At 41.1% G+C, this 16,544-nt stretch overlaps 2 protein-coding genes across 3 annotated transcripts in view; one reads left to right on the top strand and one right to left on the bottom strand.

The window, feature by feature from the left end:
* The window catches only part of LOC148476984 (ATP-binding cassette sub-family B member 5-like), a 155,794-nt gene that overhangs the window by 13,738 nt on the left and 125,512 nt on the right, over window positions 1–16,544 (top strand). The gene's annotated exons all lie outside the window — the stretch shown is intronic.
* On the bottom strand, window positions 5,781–12,883 carry LOC148476985 (uncharacterized). Its single transcript, XM_088457387.1, has 4 exons — window positions 12,811–12,883; window positions 9,231–9,322; window positions 8,520–8,692; window positions 5,781–5,972 (listed from the first exon to the last, which is right to left on the bottom strand). Exons 1-4 carry the CDS (start codon window positions 12,819–12,821, stop codon window positions 5,943–5,945), a joined length of 306 nt encoding a protein of 101 aa, XP_088313513.1. The 5' UTR covers window positions 12,822–12,883; the 3' UTR covers window positions 5,781–5,942.

Genomic DNA, 16,544 nt, shown 5'->3' with positions numbered 1-16,544 from the left:
TAAATCATTAAAAATCCCTGAATACCAAATCTATAAGGTACGGTACCTACAACAGGACATACATTCATCTTTGAAAAAAATGTCCCTTTTCTCTTGCTTCTTGCAGATAGGCCTAGACAGGGATTGTGTTTCATCAGCCAAATCTTGCAGAATGGGTATACTGTAGCTTCCATCTCCCCAACAGACATTTCATTAAGGGAAGATATGATAGTATTTTCAGTAGTCATATTATGACCAATATCTGATTGTGATAAACCATATGTACTTGATGAAGTTGCAGAATAAAATTTGGTAAGCAGGAGCTTCCTCCCAAATTAATGGAGATCCCTCTCCCATATAGACCGGTCAAAATGAGTATTGTGGGAGAATGTTAAACTCTTACTCAGAACATTAATGTGTGTGTTACTTAATTTCTTGTTAGTTAAATGTATGATGCGCAATCTGTCATCACTCTGCTCCAAAGGTACTATTTCCTCCTCTGAGGACGTCTCTGGTATCTGGGATTTTCCTGCATATCCCATTTGTCCTGATTTTGGGTATTTCTTACCCCTCATTGTGGTGTAAATGTTATGAATATCAACATTGTTACTATTATCCTTTTGACTTTATCCCCTCATAATAATGATCATATTTTATTAGAGGTGATGCTCTCTAAACACTTTTAAGGTCCACATTACACAATGTTAATAAAATGGGCCCTCCGGATACTGTTACAGTCCATTAAAAACAATTCACGTCATTTATTCACATTTCGTTTTGATGAAATATTGGATTAAAAATGAAAGCTGTTAACGTAAAGATGAGGGCCGAGGTGTGGCTTGGACAGCCGAGATGCGGCTAGAGAGCCGAGGCATAGACTGGTTGAGATGCGGCCTTGAAAGTCGAGGTGCGGCTAATGAGCCGTTAGATATTCAGACTAAGATGCAGCCTTAAGGGCTGAGGTGTGGCCTTGAAGGCTGCGGTTTGGCTGGAAAGTCAGTGAATGTTTAGGTTGAGATGCGGCCTTGAGGGATGAGGTGCGGCTAGTGAGCCAGTAGATATTCAGACTGAGATGCAGCCTTGAGGGCTGAGGTGTGGCTTTGTGGGCCGGGGTGCAGCTATTACAGCTGGAATGCAGCTTTGAGAGACGATGTGTTAACAGGCTGTGATGCGGCCTTGCGGGCCGGGGTGCGACTATACAGCTGGGATGCAGCTTTGAGAACCGAAGGTGCATCAACAAAGTATTGAGCAAAGGCTGTGAATACTTATGTACATGTGATTTCTTAGATTTTCTTTTTTATTAGATTTGCAAAAATCTCAAAAAAACTTTACACGTTGTCATTATGGGGTATTGTGTGTAGAATTTTGAGGACAAAAATTAATTTATTCCATTTGGAATAAGGCTGTAACATAACAAAATGTGGAAAGTGTGAAGCGCTGTGAATACTTTTCGGATGCACTGTAGATCCGCGTTCCAAACTTGGCCAGAAAACCCAAGTCAGGACTCGGTTCTTCTCAGAACTCAAAGTGATCCAAGCCAGAACTCCGTTCGATTTAGAAACCCAAAGTTCTGGAGTTTTCGCTTTTCAGTAAAACTGAACTGCTGATCTCTAGTTTACAGTATCATATGTGAATTATTTACATTATCAGCTTCCGCTATTAACCTTTGATTATAAATGTTTCTTTTATTATACAGTGCACATTTAAGTGGTGAATCTGCCATTTATAAGGCTGTGAGCAGAGATATCTAATTTTACCTCTATGATCACTGGTGTAAGAGTGATTTTTAACATAAGAGCATTGTCTTTATATTGATTCAAGATAATTAATATCTTTTCTCTGACTAGTTAGAGTAAAAAATACCATTTTGATGTTATATTTCTTAGAACTGAGAATTATGAGCTTCCATTGGCTGTCAAAACAATGTAGCACATATTGGTATATTTTTTATTTTTTTTGTGTATTTTACAGTGTATGACCCAGGTATTTATTTACAAATGAGGCAGCTGAAATTAGTTTTTTTCTGCTAGATTGCAGTATTAGAATTATTGTTCCTTCTGCACACTGTTCTATCCATGTTATCATAACTATCACAAGCCTCATCCCACTACTCTATTGTCTGCGAAATTGCCATTTTAAATAATATTATAATGTTCTGCAGTTACATTATTTTTATCTATGTTCCAGGTTGACAGTTGCATTAGTGTAACAATCATTGTAATGTGCCTGTATTCAGTTATTCAGTAAACTTATCAGAAAAGAACATTTGTAATAATGTATTGTACATTAGCAATACAATGCAGAACATCTATATAATAAGCGAGAAAGTGTGTCTGTCTGTCTGTCTTTTTGTTCTTTATGCACGGCCAGAGTTTTTGACCTAGCTCCAACAAATTTAGCAGACTGGTGTAGTTTGACTAGGATTAGGTTTTAGCCTAGGTGTGAACTTTGTCAGGGCCACAAACTGTCATACAATCGCTTAAATGACACAGGTTCCAGGACTGGCTCCAGGGGAAATTGGTAGTCTGCCAAAAACCTGTGAGAAAGCTACAAAAGTATAATTTTAACTTCAGTCTGAGCAAACTTGATGACCCATGTAAATTCAAATTGAATCCAGAGCCTCTGTGTTTGCATGCAAGGGCTTAACTATAACTGGGCCACATAGCAGGATCTTACTAGGGCCCCCCAAGAGGTAAAAAAACTCATACATTTGCCCCCACACAGAGCAAATTCAGGTTATGCCACACAGCCCATTCAGGTTATGCCATACAGCAGTACCCTTTATACACATTATGCCATGCAGTAGTAGTACCCCTTTTACATGTCACACAGTAATGCCCCTTACACTACACAGTAATGCCCCTTACACATTATACCACACAGTAATGCCCTTTACAGATTATGCCACATACTAGAAGTGCCCCATATAACACATTATTTCACACAATATTAGTGCCCCCTTACACATTATGTCCACCCCCCAAGCAACTCACATCACCATGTCCCTCCAGCAGCCTCTTGCCTCCCCCTGTGTCACCAGCAGTTAGCAGGTGTGGATTTGGGGCCGGTCCACCAGCTAATTACAGCTGGTGCAGCGGCAGTCATGGACAGACAGCGCCAGCACAATTTGAATCTGGCACCTGTCCGCAAGCGGCACTGTCTCTCCATGTCTGCCTGCCAGTACGCCTGCTGTAATCTGCTGGCAGTTTGGCACCAAAGCAACATTGCTGACACCCGGGCCCCCTTCGACGGCCCTTACTGGTCCAGCCCACTTGTGTGCGTAAATGGATGCAGGGGGAGCGGCGGGCCATAGAGGTAGTCCGAGCACCACAGCAGCTGCAACCTTTGCACCCACGGTAGTTACACCACTGCATCCATGTTAGCAAACAGTGGGGTCCTTTTCTGGATCAATGGAATGGGGTTATAGGCGAGGACAATGTAAACAAATAAAGGCTGCAGGTGTACTTCAGGGTCCAGTGTTCAACTCGGGCAATGCTGGGTAACCCAGCTACTGTAATAATACACAGAAAACTGGTTCAGTTAAGTATAAATATCGTTTTAGGGACATTGTTCTATTTTAAGACTGTTTTATTCTGTTTCTAGCTATACAGAAATATCTAATAGGGTGTGTTTAATTTTAATAGATACAGATTAAAAATGAATATAATATGCTTAGAAACTACTTGGCAAGTAAAAGGGAAAGTGCTCACCAGCCCTGATAGGACCGCTATTTATAAATCCACTAGAGATAGTGTCTATGACACCGTAATTCTATTTGGGATAACCCTGGTTCCATGAATGTCAGTCATCTATGAGCATTGTGTCTGTGACACTATGATACTTAAAATGACATACCTTACTCACATATACAGGGGTATTCAATTTGGAGCGAACATTTCGGAATCGCCGATGGCGTAATTTTCGCTGATTTCAATTATCCCCGTATTCAATTTCAAAGACTTTTCGCAGGTTCGAAAAGTCTTTGAAAAAAATCGGGGATAACTTTTCACCACTGAATAGGTGGCGAAAAAAAGTGCAGAATTGGGGTTTAGGGGTGCAGGCTTAAAAAAAAAATAGCCTGCAACCCTAAAAATAAACTGTTAAAAAAATTAGGGACACCCCAAAAAAATTTATCAAAAAAATTTATAAAATTTATAAATTAGGGTGAAAAAAAAAAAAATTGAAAAAAGTGTTTAAAAATAGGGGAATAGGTTCAGGGCTATTCTGCAAGTATGCAGCAGGTGTTTCCTAGAATAGGCTATTAGCGCTGGTGCATTTTTGCATAATTTTTTAAAAATTACTTTAGGGACATAAAAATATGCTAGTACCCATTTTCTTAGGTTATTTCCATAACCTAAGTGCTCTTCTGCATCACTTCTTCAATGTTGGAAAAAAAACACCTGCCGCGGCTATTTAAAACCCTCACTTTCATTGACATTGACAGAATTTTCAGATTTTGGCCTCTATTCACCACCACAATGGTTTTGAAATGAAACAAACAAGATGTGATTTAACTGCAGACTTTCAGATTTAATTTGAGGGTAATTACATCCAAATCAGGTGAACGGTGTAAGAATTACAATGGTTTCAATATGTGCCTCCCACTTTTTAAGGGGCCAAAAGTAATGGGACTATCAACTCAAAAGCTACTTCATAGACAGGTGTGGGCTATTCCCTCGTTATTTCATTATCAGTTAAGCAGGTAAAAGGTCTGGAGTTGATTCTAGGTGTGACATTTCCATTTGGAATCAGTTGCTGTCAACTCTCAATATGAGATTGTATTTATTGATGATGTGACTGCTGACAAAAGCAGCAGAATGAATTCTGAAGTGTTTCGGGCAACATTATCTGCTCATATTCAGTCAAATGCTTCAGAACTCATTGGACGGCGCTTCACAGTGCAGATGGACAATGACCCGAAGCATACTGCAAAAGCAACCAAAGAGTTCTTTAAGGTTAAAAAGTGGAATGTTATGCAATGGCCAAGTTAATCCCCTGACCTGAATCCGATTGAGCATGCATTTCACTTGATGAAGACAAAACTGAAGGGAAAATGCCCCAAGAACAAGCAGGAACGGAAGACATTTGCAGTAGAGGCCTGGCAGAGCATCACCAGGGATGAAACCCGGCGTCTGGTGATGTCTATGCATTCCAGACTTCAGGCTGTAATTGCCTGCAAAGGATTTGCAACAAAGTATTAAAAAGTGAAAGTTAGATTTAGGATTGTTTAGTTTGTCCCATTACTTTTGGCCCCTTAAAAAGTGGGAGGTACATATAGAAACCGTTGTAATTCCTACACCATTCACCTGATTTGGATGTAATTACCCTCAAATTAAATCTGAAAGTCTGCAGTTAAATCACATCTTGTTTGTTTCACTTCAAAGCCATTGTGGTGGTGAATAATATGTGGTGGACAAAATATGAAAATTCTGTCAATGTCCCAATATTTATGGACCTGACTTTGTATGTATGTGTGTGTGTATATGTGTGTATATATATATATATATATATATATATATATATATATATATATATATATATATATATATATATAATAAACAAAAAAGAAGACCGGCGCTGACAGTCTATCTGTATATAGAGTCAATAGGTGAGTGTATACAGCTCACCACAATACGACCGATGCTGGTCTTGAGGCACTAGAGTCCACACAAAAAGCTGGGACCGCTGCTCCCCAAATGAGTGACAGGTGGATCCTGGATCTCACAGGATAATGGAATCTAGGAGAAAAATGACATATGGGGGCGCTCCATAGTGCATAAAAATATTTAATAGGACACAGTAACAACAATGCTGGACATCACAAGGGGTATGCTCGTACCAATGTTTAAAACTGGGTGGACTGGAGCTCTCTGACGAAGTCTGTTGACGAAACACGTTAGGGCGTGGCCTTTTGACGTCATCCCGTTCCAGCGTCACCGCCCGGCTCCTGTGCTCCACGTTGGTCACGACACGCCGCGTCCATCCACGGTGGTCTGCGGAGTGGTGTGTGGAAACTTGTGAGATTTCCGGAAGACGTGCCGGTGATTAGTCTGGTTGTTTTACACTCCATCATGTGGTAACCAGTCCACCCCATTTTAAACATTGGTACGAGCATACCCCTCGTGATGTCCAGCATATTTGTTACTGTGTCCTATTAAATATTTTTATGCACTATGGAGCGCCCCCATATGTAATTTTTCATATATATATATATATATATATATATATATATATATATATAGCCCTATTCAATTTGAGCTGAGCTGCGATACTTTTTCGCGGCCCGGACTTTTCGCCTAATTCGCCTGTTTTGTAGGCGGAAAAGTATCGCGCGCGTGCCTGCTTTACCCCGTATTCAATTTGAAAGTACACGAAAACGGGACCCGGCGAAACTTGAACAGGCGGAAAGTACTATCAGATTTGGGGCAATCAGCCTGACACCCCCCAAAAGATGCGCTGACATGGGGGTTCACTATGGTACCCCCCGATTTCGCTTTCTGAAGGTATTTGGTGTTTTTAAACGGGCTCAGTAGCTGCTAAATAGCGTTTTTGTACAAGTGGTGAAGAATAGTGTTCAGGAGTTGTTTTTCCCAAAAATAACTTATCCCAGCAAATTTGGGGTACTTCAACATGGGGGCCAGCATATTTAAAAGTTGCTAAAGTGAAGTTGAATAAATTGTGAAAAAAACACCTGCCGCAAGCACCTGCAGTCAAAAAAAACACTTGGGGCATACTTGAGGACCCCCCCCAGAGTCAAGTTCGCTAGTTTTTAACTTTGTACCCCAACTTTTTTTTTTCGCCCCCTTTTTCAAAGTCATTTTTTGGGGTGTCCTTAAGTGTTTTGTTTTTTTTGACACAGTTTACTTTTGGGGGACTGTCTGAAGGCTGCAGGGGGTTCCCGCAACATTGCACCCCAAAACCCCAATTCTGCACTTTTTTCTGCCTGCTATTCATAGACGAAACTTTTTCGCCTAGTACATCGCATTGTCTTTCAAATTGAATATGGGGTAAAAGCAAAACAGGCGAAAATGATGTCATCGGCGAAAAAGTATCGCGGATCCAGACTTTTCGACTCAAATTGAATACGGGCCATAGTGTCAAGGGGTTGGGTATGGGATGCGGGCGCTCGGGACCCCAGCAGTCAGAATCCCGATGCCGGCATCCTGACAGGGTTAGAACTTGTCAGTCAGTATCATAACCCTCTCCATCTCCCTGTCCCTAACCCTCCCTCCCCGATGCCTAAACCTAATCTCCCCTTCCCCGCACCCTAAATCTAACCCTTCCCTCTTAGTGCCTAACCGCCAAGGCGAGCCTTGACAAAGAGCTTTCTAGCTCTAAACGCGCCGTTTAGATGTGTTGATGTGCAGCAGCCACTACTATCTACTACACTAAAGCTTGTGAGTGTCTAGAACAGGGTGCTGTCCGGAACCCCTGTTCCTTTACCCGGATTTGACACTCACCACCACCATATGGTATAGACTATTGCCTATTTGTTTCTTTCTAACTACTTTTTGGGACTCAGGGCCTGATTCAGACCGGCTCTCGAGCGCTATGCGCTCGCAAGCGGGTCGATGGTGGCCCAGTGCGCATGCGCACGATGGAGCCGGCTCCGTCGTGCGCATGTGCGAGACCCAGATAGCGACGGGCAAACAGTCGCTCCGGGTCTCGTACCAAAGGGGGCGTGCTGTCGATGTTGAGTGACAGCATGCCCCCTTTGGTGGGCGGGCCGGGGCGACCATCTTCCTGGCCCCTCGCTAACGCTGTGGAAGGTCACCCACAGCTATGCGAGCGGCCAGGAGGAAGCTCTAAAAAATAAGAGGGCCGGCCCTGATTCAGAGCGAGCGCTCTGTCAGAGCGTCCGCATCTGAATCAGACCCTCAGTGCAATTTATCTATCCATGATACTGGGGTATCTTGGTTATTGTATTTGATGCTATACTATATGCACCTCTAATTTGTTCACTACTTGCACTTTATTAGAGAGCTATTCTGAGAGGCTCAGAGATATTTTCCAGTGCTATCTGCATGTGTATTTGCTGCTATACTATATGCACTTTATACAATTATTGGTTTTATTTTATGTGTCATTTATGTAATAAATTTCAGCTTTTTTTGAATAGACTATTGTTACTCTTTTTGCCATTAGCGCCTAGTGTCACTACACTTATATTGTTTAACCCTAATGGTGCATACACACGATCAGATTTTTTCTTCAGATATGGACGATAACGATTTAAAAATCGTTCAGTCGTTCATATCTGAAGGAAAATCGTTCATATCTGACATGCCTGAACGATGGACGATCAACGATGCGCGTTCCCGATGGTCAGATAACGATTTCTGACATCTGATGGGTTTGCAGTCAGACTTGGACGATTCCATTCATTTTAATGCAGTCAAAAATCGTTCAATCGTTCAAATCGTTCAAATCGTTCAGATCGTTTAATCGTTCAATCGTTCATCTGACAAGTCTGACAAATCTGACCGTGTGTACGCTCCATAACCCCTATCCTTAACTCTTCCCATAACCCTAGTACATACCATTGGGATGCCGGCAGTCGGGATTCCGGCGCCGGGATTCTGACAGGTGTCGGGATTCCGGCAAAACACATCCCGTGATTGGAAGCTCCATTCCAGCGATTCAGATCCCGGCAATTTTAGACCAATATCCCAGGATCCCACCAATCCCGATCCTGGGATTGGCCTCTCTAATTCTGTGGGCAAAAATGCAGACAATCAGCAGCTTTGAGAATAAGCTGTTAGTAGATTAACCCCATAGGCTGCATCATGGCTCTCTTGGTTGGTCTGTGCAGATACAAGGGGAGACCCCTTTTATTTCAGTAACAAGAATCATTAATTAAATTCTATAACTGTGTTTATGATATATCCTTAGAAGGATTAAGTGAAAGTTATTTAGAGATAGTTGTTTGAAATAAATAAAAATAAAAAAACACATTTAATTGTATAGTGTCAGCATAACCTGCAGCCCTTTATAATTGGGAACACAGTAACCACACAAAACTGAGTATAAATAAACAGTTTTCTCAAATAGTGATTGTCGATACTGAAGCAACATTAACAGACTTAAATAAGATAACCTAGCAGCTGCTGTTTTATGATTCTTACTGCACAGAACAATTCATGCTATAAAATAAAAACAATATTGTAGTTTGTATGCTGTATTGTAGTTTAGACAATATACTGTTTGTTTTCTCTAACAGCATCAGAGAACCCTTCTTACTGACTGCTTACCAGCATGTTGGCAGGTGAAACATATTGTATGGTCTAAAGACTGCAAATTCCTCTGATGAGTAAAGATGTGACCTTGTCCTTGCCACAGTCTTCTTAAAAAACAAAACAAAAAACAAAACAAATTCAGGCTAATTGATGAAAACGCCACTACTGTTACGGCCATTGCTTGTTCATTAAACTTATTTTCATTCCACTTTGAACAGTTTTCTAGAAAATAATAAACTTCTAATTTTAAACACAATTGTAATCTTAATAATTTGCATTTCTTATTAGGTCCCAGTAAATGACTCTGGCCAAAGTCAGAAATAACTTTGATCTTCCCATTTCTCGAAGTACGGATGAGCCATTGAACACATTGCTTTGCTAACACATTGCCTTGTTCTATAATCTAAATTCACTTGTTGAAATGCATCAACCATTACTCAACATAAAATCTATGTCACCAGTATTTTTCTAATGCTGCATACACATGGTACCAAAATATGAACGATAACGATATCGTACATCGTTATATCATTAATTTTTATGTACCCAGCAACCGACCAATGATGCGCATTCCCGCATGGACGATAACTATATCGATAATTGTCCATGCAGGCCAACCTGGACAATATCTATCTGTGCCTGCAGGAGGGAATGGTTATTGGTCATGGGTGATATTGTTGGTGTGTGGATTAATGATATTGTTCATCCTACACACTGGGAAATTCAAGGGAGATCGTTAAGCGATATTGATCGCTGAACAGATCGTCCCGTGTGTTTGCAGCTTTAGACTACGTAGTTTAACCCTTTAGGGTCTGATTCATAGTTGGACGCAGACATATCCCAGGCTGCGCCTTTTGGTGGTCACCCATCTGTCACCTTATGCAAATACAGCTACATATCCTTTCCCTGGTGTACAACCGTGTGTCTGAATGTGCAGGGCTGAGACACCCACTATGGAAACTGCACCAGCCCTATGGCAGGTGCAAATTTTTCCATTTTAGTGTGGTCTCCAATGTGAACGATTGAGCGTTTGTGTATGCAACCACTTCAGTGACACACCCTTAAGACGGATCATCTCCGTGCGTCGGTTTAGCCACCTCCCAGTAATGCCCAGCACTTTTCCAAGACACTTCTGATATATGGGGCAGATATACTAAGCTCTGGAAAGTGATAAATTGGTAATTGATAAACTACCAACCAATCAGCTCCTAACTGTCATTTTTCAAACTCAAAGTAAACACTATATTTTTAAGAAGTGCTGCTCAAATATACATCATAAATTAATCAAAAGCAGTTTATTTTAATAAACAGGCAAAAACACACAATAATCAATTTAAAAATGTGTACTTTTATAAATATTACATATGCATATAATTTCATGATTTATAAATTGGGAAAAACAATTCTTATTTCTCCAGAAATACACCAAAAAGTTCTTATTAGTATGATTTCTACATGGTTAGTAATACACATCCAGCTTTTTATATGTTAGTATAAGTCAGTCTAACGCTTGATCAAGCATGCTCCTTTATAGTACCTTATATTAATGGGTTGCCACAGTGGATGGTGTAACGTGGTCGCTGTTCCAGACAGGGGCGGATCTAGACTTTTCTTTTAGGGGGGGGGGTTTAAGAATGATTGTTGACTCCTCCCCTCTCTACTCATTACTCCTCCCACTTCCAGTCCTAAGGCCGCGTACACACTTGGCGATATTGTAAACAATAACAATATTATCATTCAATTGTTCACAATATCGGCAAGTGTGTATGCAAGATATCATTAAAGATCTTTCATCGCCCGAACATGCAAGCCAACTGACAATATCGTCAGGTTGTTCATGTTTAGGGATGCTGCCGGTGACGTCACTGAACGATATCGCTAACTATATCGTTTAGTGTATAGGCTCAATGTCGTTAACATTAAGCCCGGCAAAAACTTAACGATTTGTTTCATGAGCGAAATCGTTAAGTGTGTATGCGCCTTAACTCCTCCCATTGAATCCCAACCGTCAAATTTGCTATTTGTAGAGTTCCAGCATCTTCCACATCCCGTACCAGTATTCTCGGTTGCAATAGTTCCTCTACAGTAGATTTACCCTGATGTCATCAGTTACTATCCAGGTGGACATAGAGTGGGAATGATAACCTGTGGTGAGGGAAGTGAGACTCCATGCCCGAAGAGTGCGGGATATATATACACATACACAAACACACATAGCGTTCCCGCTAGGCTGTTCTAGCGGGGCGCGGCGCCCTGCCCTCCTTCTGGAAGGCAAAAAGCACCCTGCCCTCCAGAAGGAGGGCAAAAAGCGCCCTACCCTAACCCGTCTTCACCCACGGGTCGCAGTGTCCCGCGGGTGAAGAAATGTGCGGTGACCCGGTCACCGCCGGAGAATAGACGCCGGGCGCATGCGCCCGGCATCTATTCTCCCTGTCTGCAGGGCTTGGGGGCTGCCCAGCGTGTCCATAAGTGCCGGGCACGCCCCCAAGAGTGACGAAAAAGGGGACGCGTCTTCTAGACATGCCCCCTTTTCGGTGACCACTCCCCCTTCTCGGTCGCGCGCAGGCCGAAGGCGCGCGCACGAACGTGCCCTCTAGCTCCAGCGCCCTGCCTCACACCGGAGCTAGAGTGAACATTACACATACATACATTGCTTTCTGATGGTTCAATGTACAGAAACTTTGTTTAAAGCACAAAATTATTAAAATACAATATAAAATAACCTTCAGGCTGTGTGTATAACGTGTATATGAAACATAAATTAATTTCATGTTTGTACACAAACTTTTTTTGATGCACAAAATTATTAAAAATATTGTATAATATGACCTGCAGGCCGTGTGTATAAGGTGTATATAAAACATAAATGCATTCACTGTTTAGATTTGGGTGCCATTTCATTATGGTATGCAAATATTCCAAAATACGGAATATTCCGATATCCAAAATACCCGTGTGTGTGGGTATATATATATATATATATATATATATCACACACATACACAGGTTGAGTCTCCCATATCCAAAATGCTTTGGACCAGGGGTATTTTGGATAAATTAATATTCCGTATTTTGGAATAATTGCTGATCATAATGAATATCTTGGGAATGGGACCCCAATATACACACAGAATGCATTATATACACATAGCCTGCAGCTCATTTTATACAATATTTTCAATAATTTTGTGGCTCAAGCAAAGTTTGTGTACATACATGAAATAAATTTGTTTCATTTACACCCTATACACACAGTCTGAAGGTAATTTTATACCATATTTTTAATAATTTGTGCCTCGAACAAGGTTTGTGTACATCGAACCATCAAAAATCAAAGGATTTATTATCTCAGTCATGCCAAAATTATTCCGTATTTCGGAATATTTGGATATGGGAGACTCAACGTATGTGTATGTGTGTGTGTGTATATAATATATATATATGTATATTACAAACTGTGTAAAGCAGACTGCACTCAATGCCCAATAGTATCCAACAAGGGGTGCTCCATTAGAGACTTGTACTGTCCAAAATAAAAGAATCCAAAAGATGGGCACTCACCGCATAAGTAAGAAGAAAAACAGTGTTTAATTACCTTCCAATCATATCGACGTTTCAGTCCTTCAGGACCTTTGTCAAGACCAAATAGTTAGAGACATAGCAACAACCACCTTGAGAGCATTACCCACACATCCCAAATTAGCCTGTTTAAATACCACTCCTAATCTAGCCAAAAAAAACACACCTGATCGTTATCCAGCAATTAATAGATATACACCTTGAACTGCTTACATAAAATCCCAGCAAAATACTTCTGCCAACAGAATATAAACTCATCATGGCTTATCTGTAAAGATAACTACTCACAGCCAAATATCATATTGTACGGACCTCATATAAACAGGCGGTGTAATGGTTAGCATTACTGCCTCACAGGACTGAGGTCGTGGGTTCAATTCCCACCACGGCCCTAACTGTGCGGAATTTGTATATTCTCCCTGTGCTTGCGTGGGATTCCTTTGGGTACTCCAGTTTCCTCCCACACTCCAAAAATATACTGGTAGGTGAATTGGCTCCAAACATAAATTAACCCTAGTGTGTATGTGTGTGCACATGTGATAGGGAATATAGAGTGTAAGCTCCAGTGAGGCAGGGACTGATGTGCATGGCCAAATATTCTCTGTAAAGCGCTACGGAATATTTGTGCGCTATATAAATAACTGGTAATAAATAATATAAACAAGGACTGCTGCTCTGTTCAGTCTTGCGTGCCACGCAGTGGAACGCATCATACCCGGAAGTCACGTGCAGTCAGATGCGACCCCCGGTGCTGTGACCATGGTAACCCCTAACATTGCTGATTAGCTGGCAGGCACACTACCTCGTGGAACGCGAACATAAACAAATATATGTGACCCCGCCTTCAGTCACATGAGAATATATAGCAGCAGCTACTATTCTGTTAATGCAATCTAACAGTGATAGCCTTAGCGGATTGGTAATAGCTAGTAAACAGGCTCAAAAGGATATGCATGGAAATGAGTGGGTACAATATAAATATCATCAGTATAGAAAGTCATACATTGCTATTGTAACTTAAACATTTAAATAAAAAAATATAACTTGACACAATACACAAAAAAATATATTCTAATAATAATAGCAAAATACCAACAAAAAAAAAAGAGGATCCAGACACGACCAAAATTCTAAACATATACTTGAGTGTATGCACAAATAGGGGGTCATTCAGACCGATGTGCTCGCAACCGGGTCGATGGGTAGCCCTGCGCACGCGCAGAGGCCGCACTGCAAGCTCCGGAGCTCGCTACAAATGGGGCGGCTGTCGATGTTGATTGACAGCTCGCCCCTTTTTGTAGGCGGGCCGGGGGGGTGGTTTCCAAAACGGAGGCGTTCCTTAAGAAACGCCTACCGTTTTGTGGGCGGCCGCACTGACATCAGTGATGTCAGTGGGGAACTTGCTGCTCCATCGGAGCAGAAAGCTCCCTGGGGCTTGCGAGTGCCCAGACCCAACCTTAGGGTCTGGTCGCAAGCCCCGATGGTCGCGATGGTGATCACCATCGCGACCTTCACCCTGGTCGCTAGCTAAGCTGTGTAACCCACAGCTTAGCTTGCGAACAGGAGGCCGCATCAAAAAAAATGTAGCGCCCGCCCTCATTCAGAGAGAGCGATCGCTTCTTGTGACCACCTCTGAATGAGGTCCATAGTGTGCCAACACTGTATCCAAATACGTTTTAGAATCACCACAGAAGAAAGTTAACGCAAAAAAAATGTCGTAGGGATGATATTCATTCAGCCCGCGGGGGGCAACAGTATCTGAATGGAAAATCCATCGTGCCTCACATTTCTTAAGCAGTAGTTCACGATTGCCACCCCGTACTGGCTTGGGGACAAAATCCATAAGCATGCACCTTAATGTTGAAAGTGGGTGGTTCAGTAATGCTAAATGTTTTGCTACTGGTTTGTCAGACAAAGATGATTGTAGTGCCAGACGGATGGATGATCGATCATCCTCTCTCTGAACACCCTCGTGGTCATGCCTACGTAGTATAGTCCACACGGGCATATCAGAATATATACCACGTGGTCCATCGTGCACAATAGCTTATGTCGAAGTGCTATTCTTCTACCACTATGAGGGTGTGGAAAACTGGATCCGACATAGATCTGCATGTGGTGCAATCAGTGCACCTGAAGCATCCTAATCTACGGTCACTTGCCCAATGCTTGATGGAAGTATCTGGATGCATAGTGGGCCGCAATAGCAATTGACGAGGCTCGGTCCCCTTCGATATGCCATCATAGGGGCTTTTTTACTGACATGTTTAAACGCTGTATCGGATGATATAATACCCCAATGTTTATCAAACGATCTTTTGGCGTGTTGTGCCGAAACATCGACATGATTGGAAGGTGATTAAATACTGTTTTTCTTCTTACTTATGCGGTGAGTGCCCATCTTTTGGATATATATATATATATAATATATATATATATATATATATATATATATATATATATATATATAGCAGGAAGTATGGCAGCGGCACTCCTCAAAAATAAGTATATAGACAAATAAAGTCCTTTACTTCGTAGTAAAGGACTTTATTTGTCTATATACTTATTTTTGAGGAGTGCCACTGCCATACTTCCTGCTTTGCATTTTTGTTACTTGCGGAGGGCACCCGGGATCATTGTTGGAGGAGGAGTGCCAAGCTTTCTGCTATATAGCTATATATATATATAAATATATATATATATATATATATGTATATATATATATATATGTATTTTTTTTTTTTCAGCAAATTTTTATTGACAGATTGACAAAACAATACAATACATAAGCATTACATAAATATTGCAATGTCAGGCAGATCACATATAGAAGACATAACAGAAAAAAACATTTCAGAAACGTGATACACTAACAGAGGGTATCTATACTTATATCTTTCAAATGCAAAAACAAAACCTATAGTACCCAATTATAACTATTAAGTCTATTAAAATGGCACACCAGTGGACAGTACTTCCCGATTGTACCAGGTTGTTAAACCGAAACATTTTCTTAATGCATCCCTTATAACATCAGATAGTGTGAGAACATATGGGAGCCAAACAGCAAAAAACCTTTCTGTCATTTTCTCTTTATGTAAGGAGGATTCGGTCCAGTCCATAAGAAATAAAAAGGAACATTTGGTGTGAAATAAGTGTATGGGGATAGGTTCCGACGAGATCCAGTGTGACAGGATAGTTTTTTTTGCGGCAGCTGCCAATTTAATCAATAGAACACGATTGCCTTTTGTTAATCTACATTCCATAGAGTTTGGATATATGCCCCAAAAGACCCATTCTTTAGTTATTGCAAACTCTATTTTCAATATAGTATTGATATAGGTTTGGAGAGATTTCCAAAATGATTGGACTTGAGAACAAGACCACAAACAATGCATAATATCTGCATCAGGGGTTTTACATTTGTAGCAGTTTAAATCCTGCGCTTCCCCTATAACAAATTTTAATTTTGGTGTGAAGTATGCCCTGTGCAATTTCTTTATATGACGTTGAAACTAAAAGTTTGAGTCTCACATATGCTATCAGCATATTTGCCATAGTAAGATCAGGGAACACCTCCCTCCACTTCAACAAGCCTACCGAGCTGGTTTCCAAATCAAGTTCAGGTCGGGAATACGTATATATGGTGGAAGTGTTGAGGGGGGATCTTTAGGCTTGTAGTACAATATCCTATCGAGAGAGCATAGCTGATCTAACTTAAAGTTATGATTTCCTAAGGAAGACTGTGTA

Source organism: Taudactylus pleione, unplaced genomic scaffold (assembly GCF_031769625.1).
Source record: "Taudactylus pleione unplaced genomic scaffold, aTauple2 ptg000758l, whole genome shotgun sequence".
Lineage (NCBI taxonomy): Eukaryota > Metazoa > Chordata > Amphibia > Anura > Myobatrachidae > Taudactylus > Taudactylus pleione.
The sequence above is the reverse complement of the archived record's forward strand: the minus strand, read 5'-3'. Positions and strand labels throughout refer to the sequence as shown.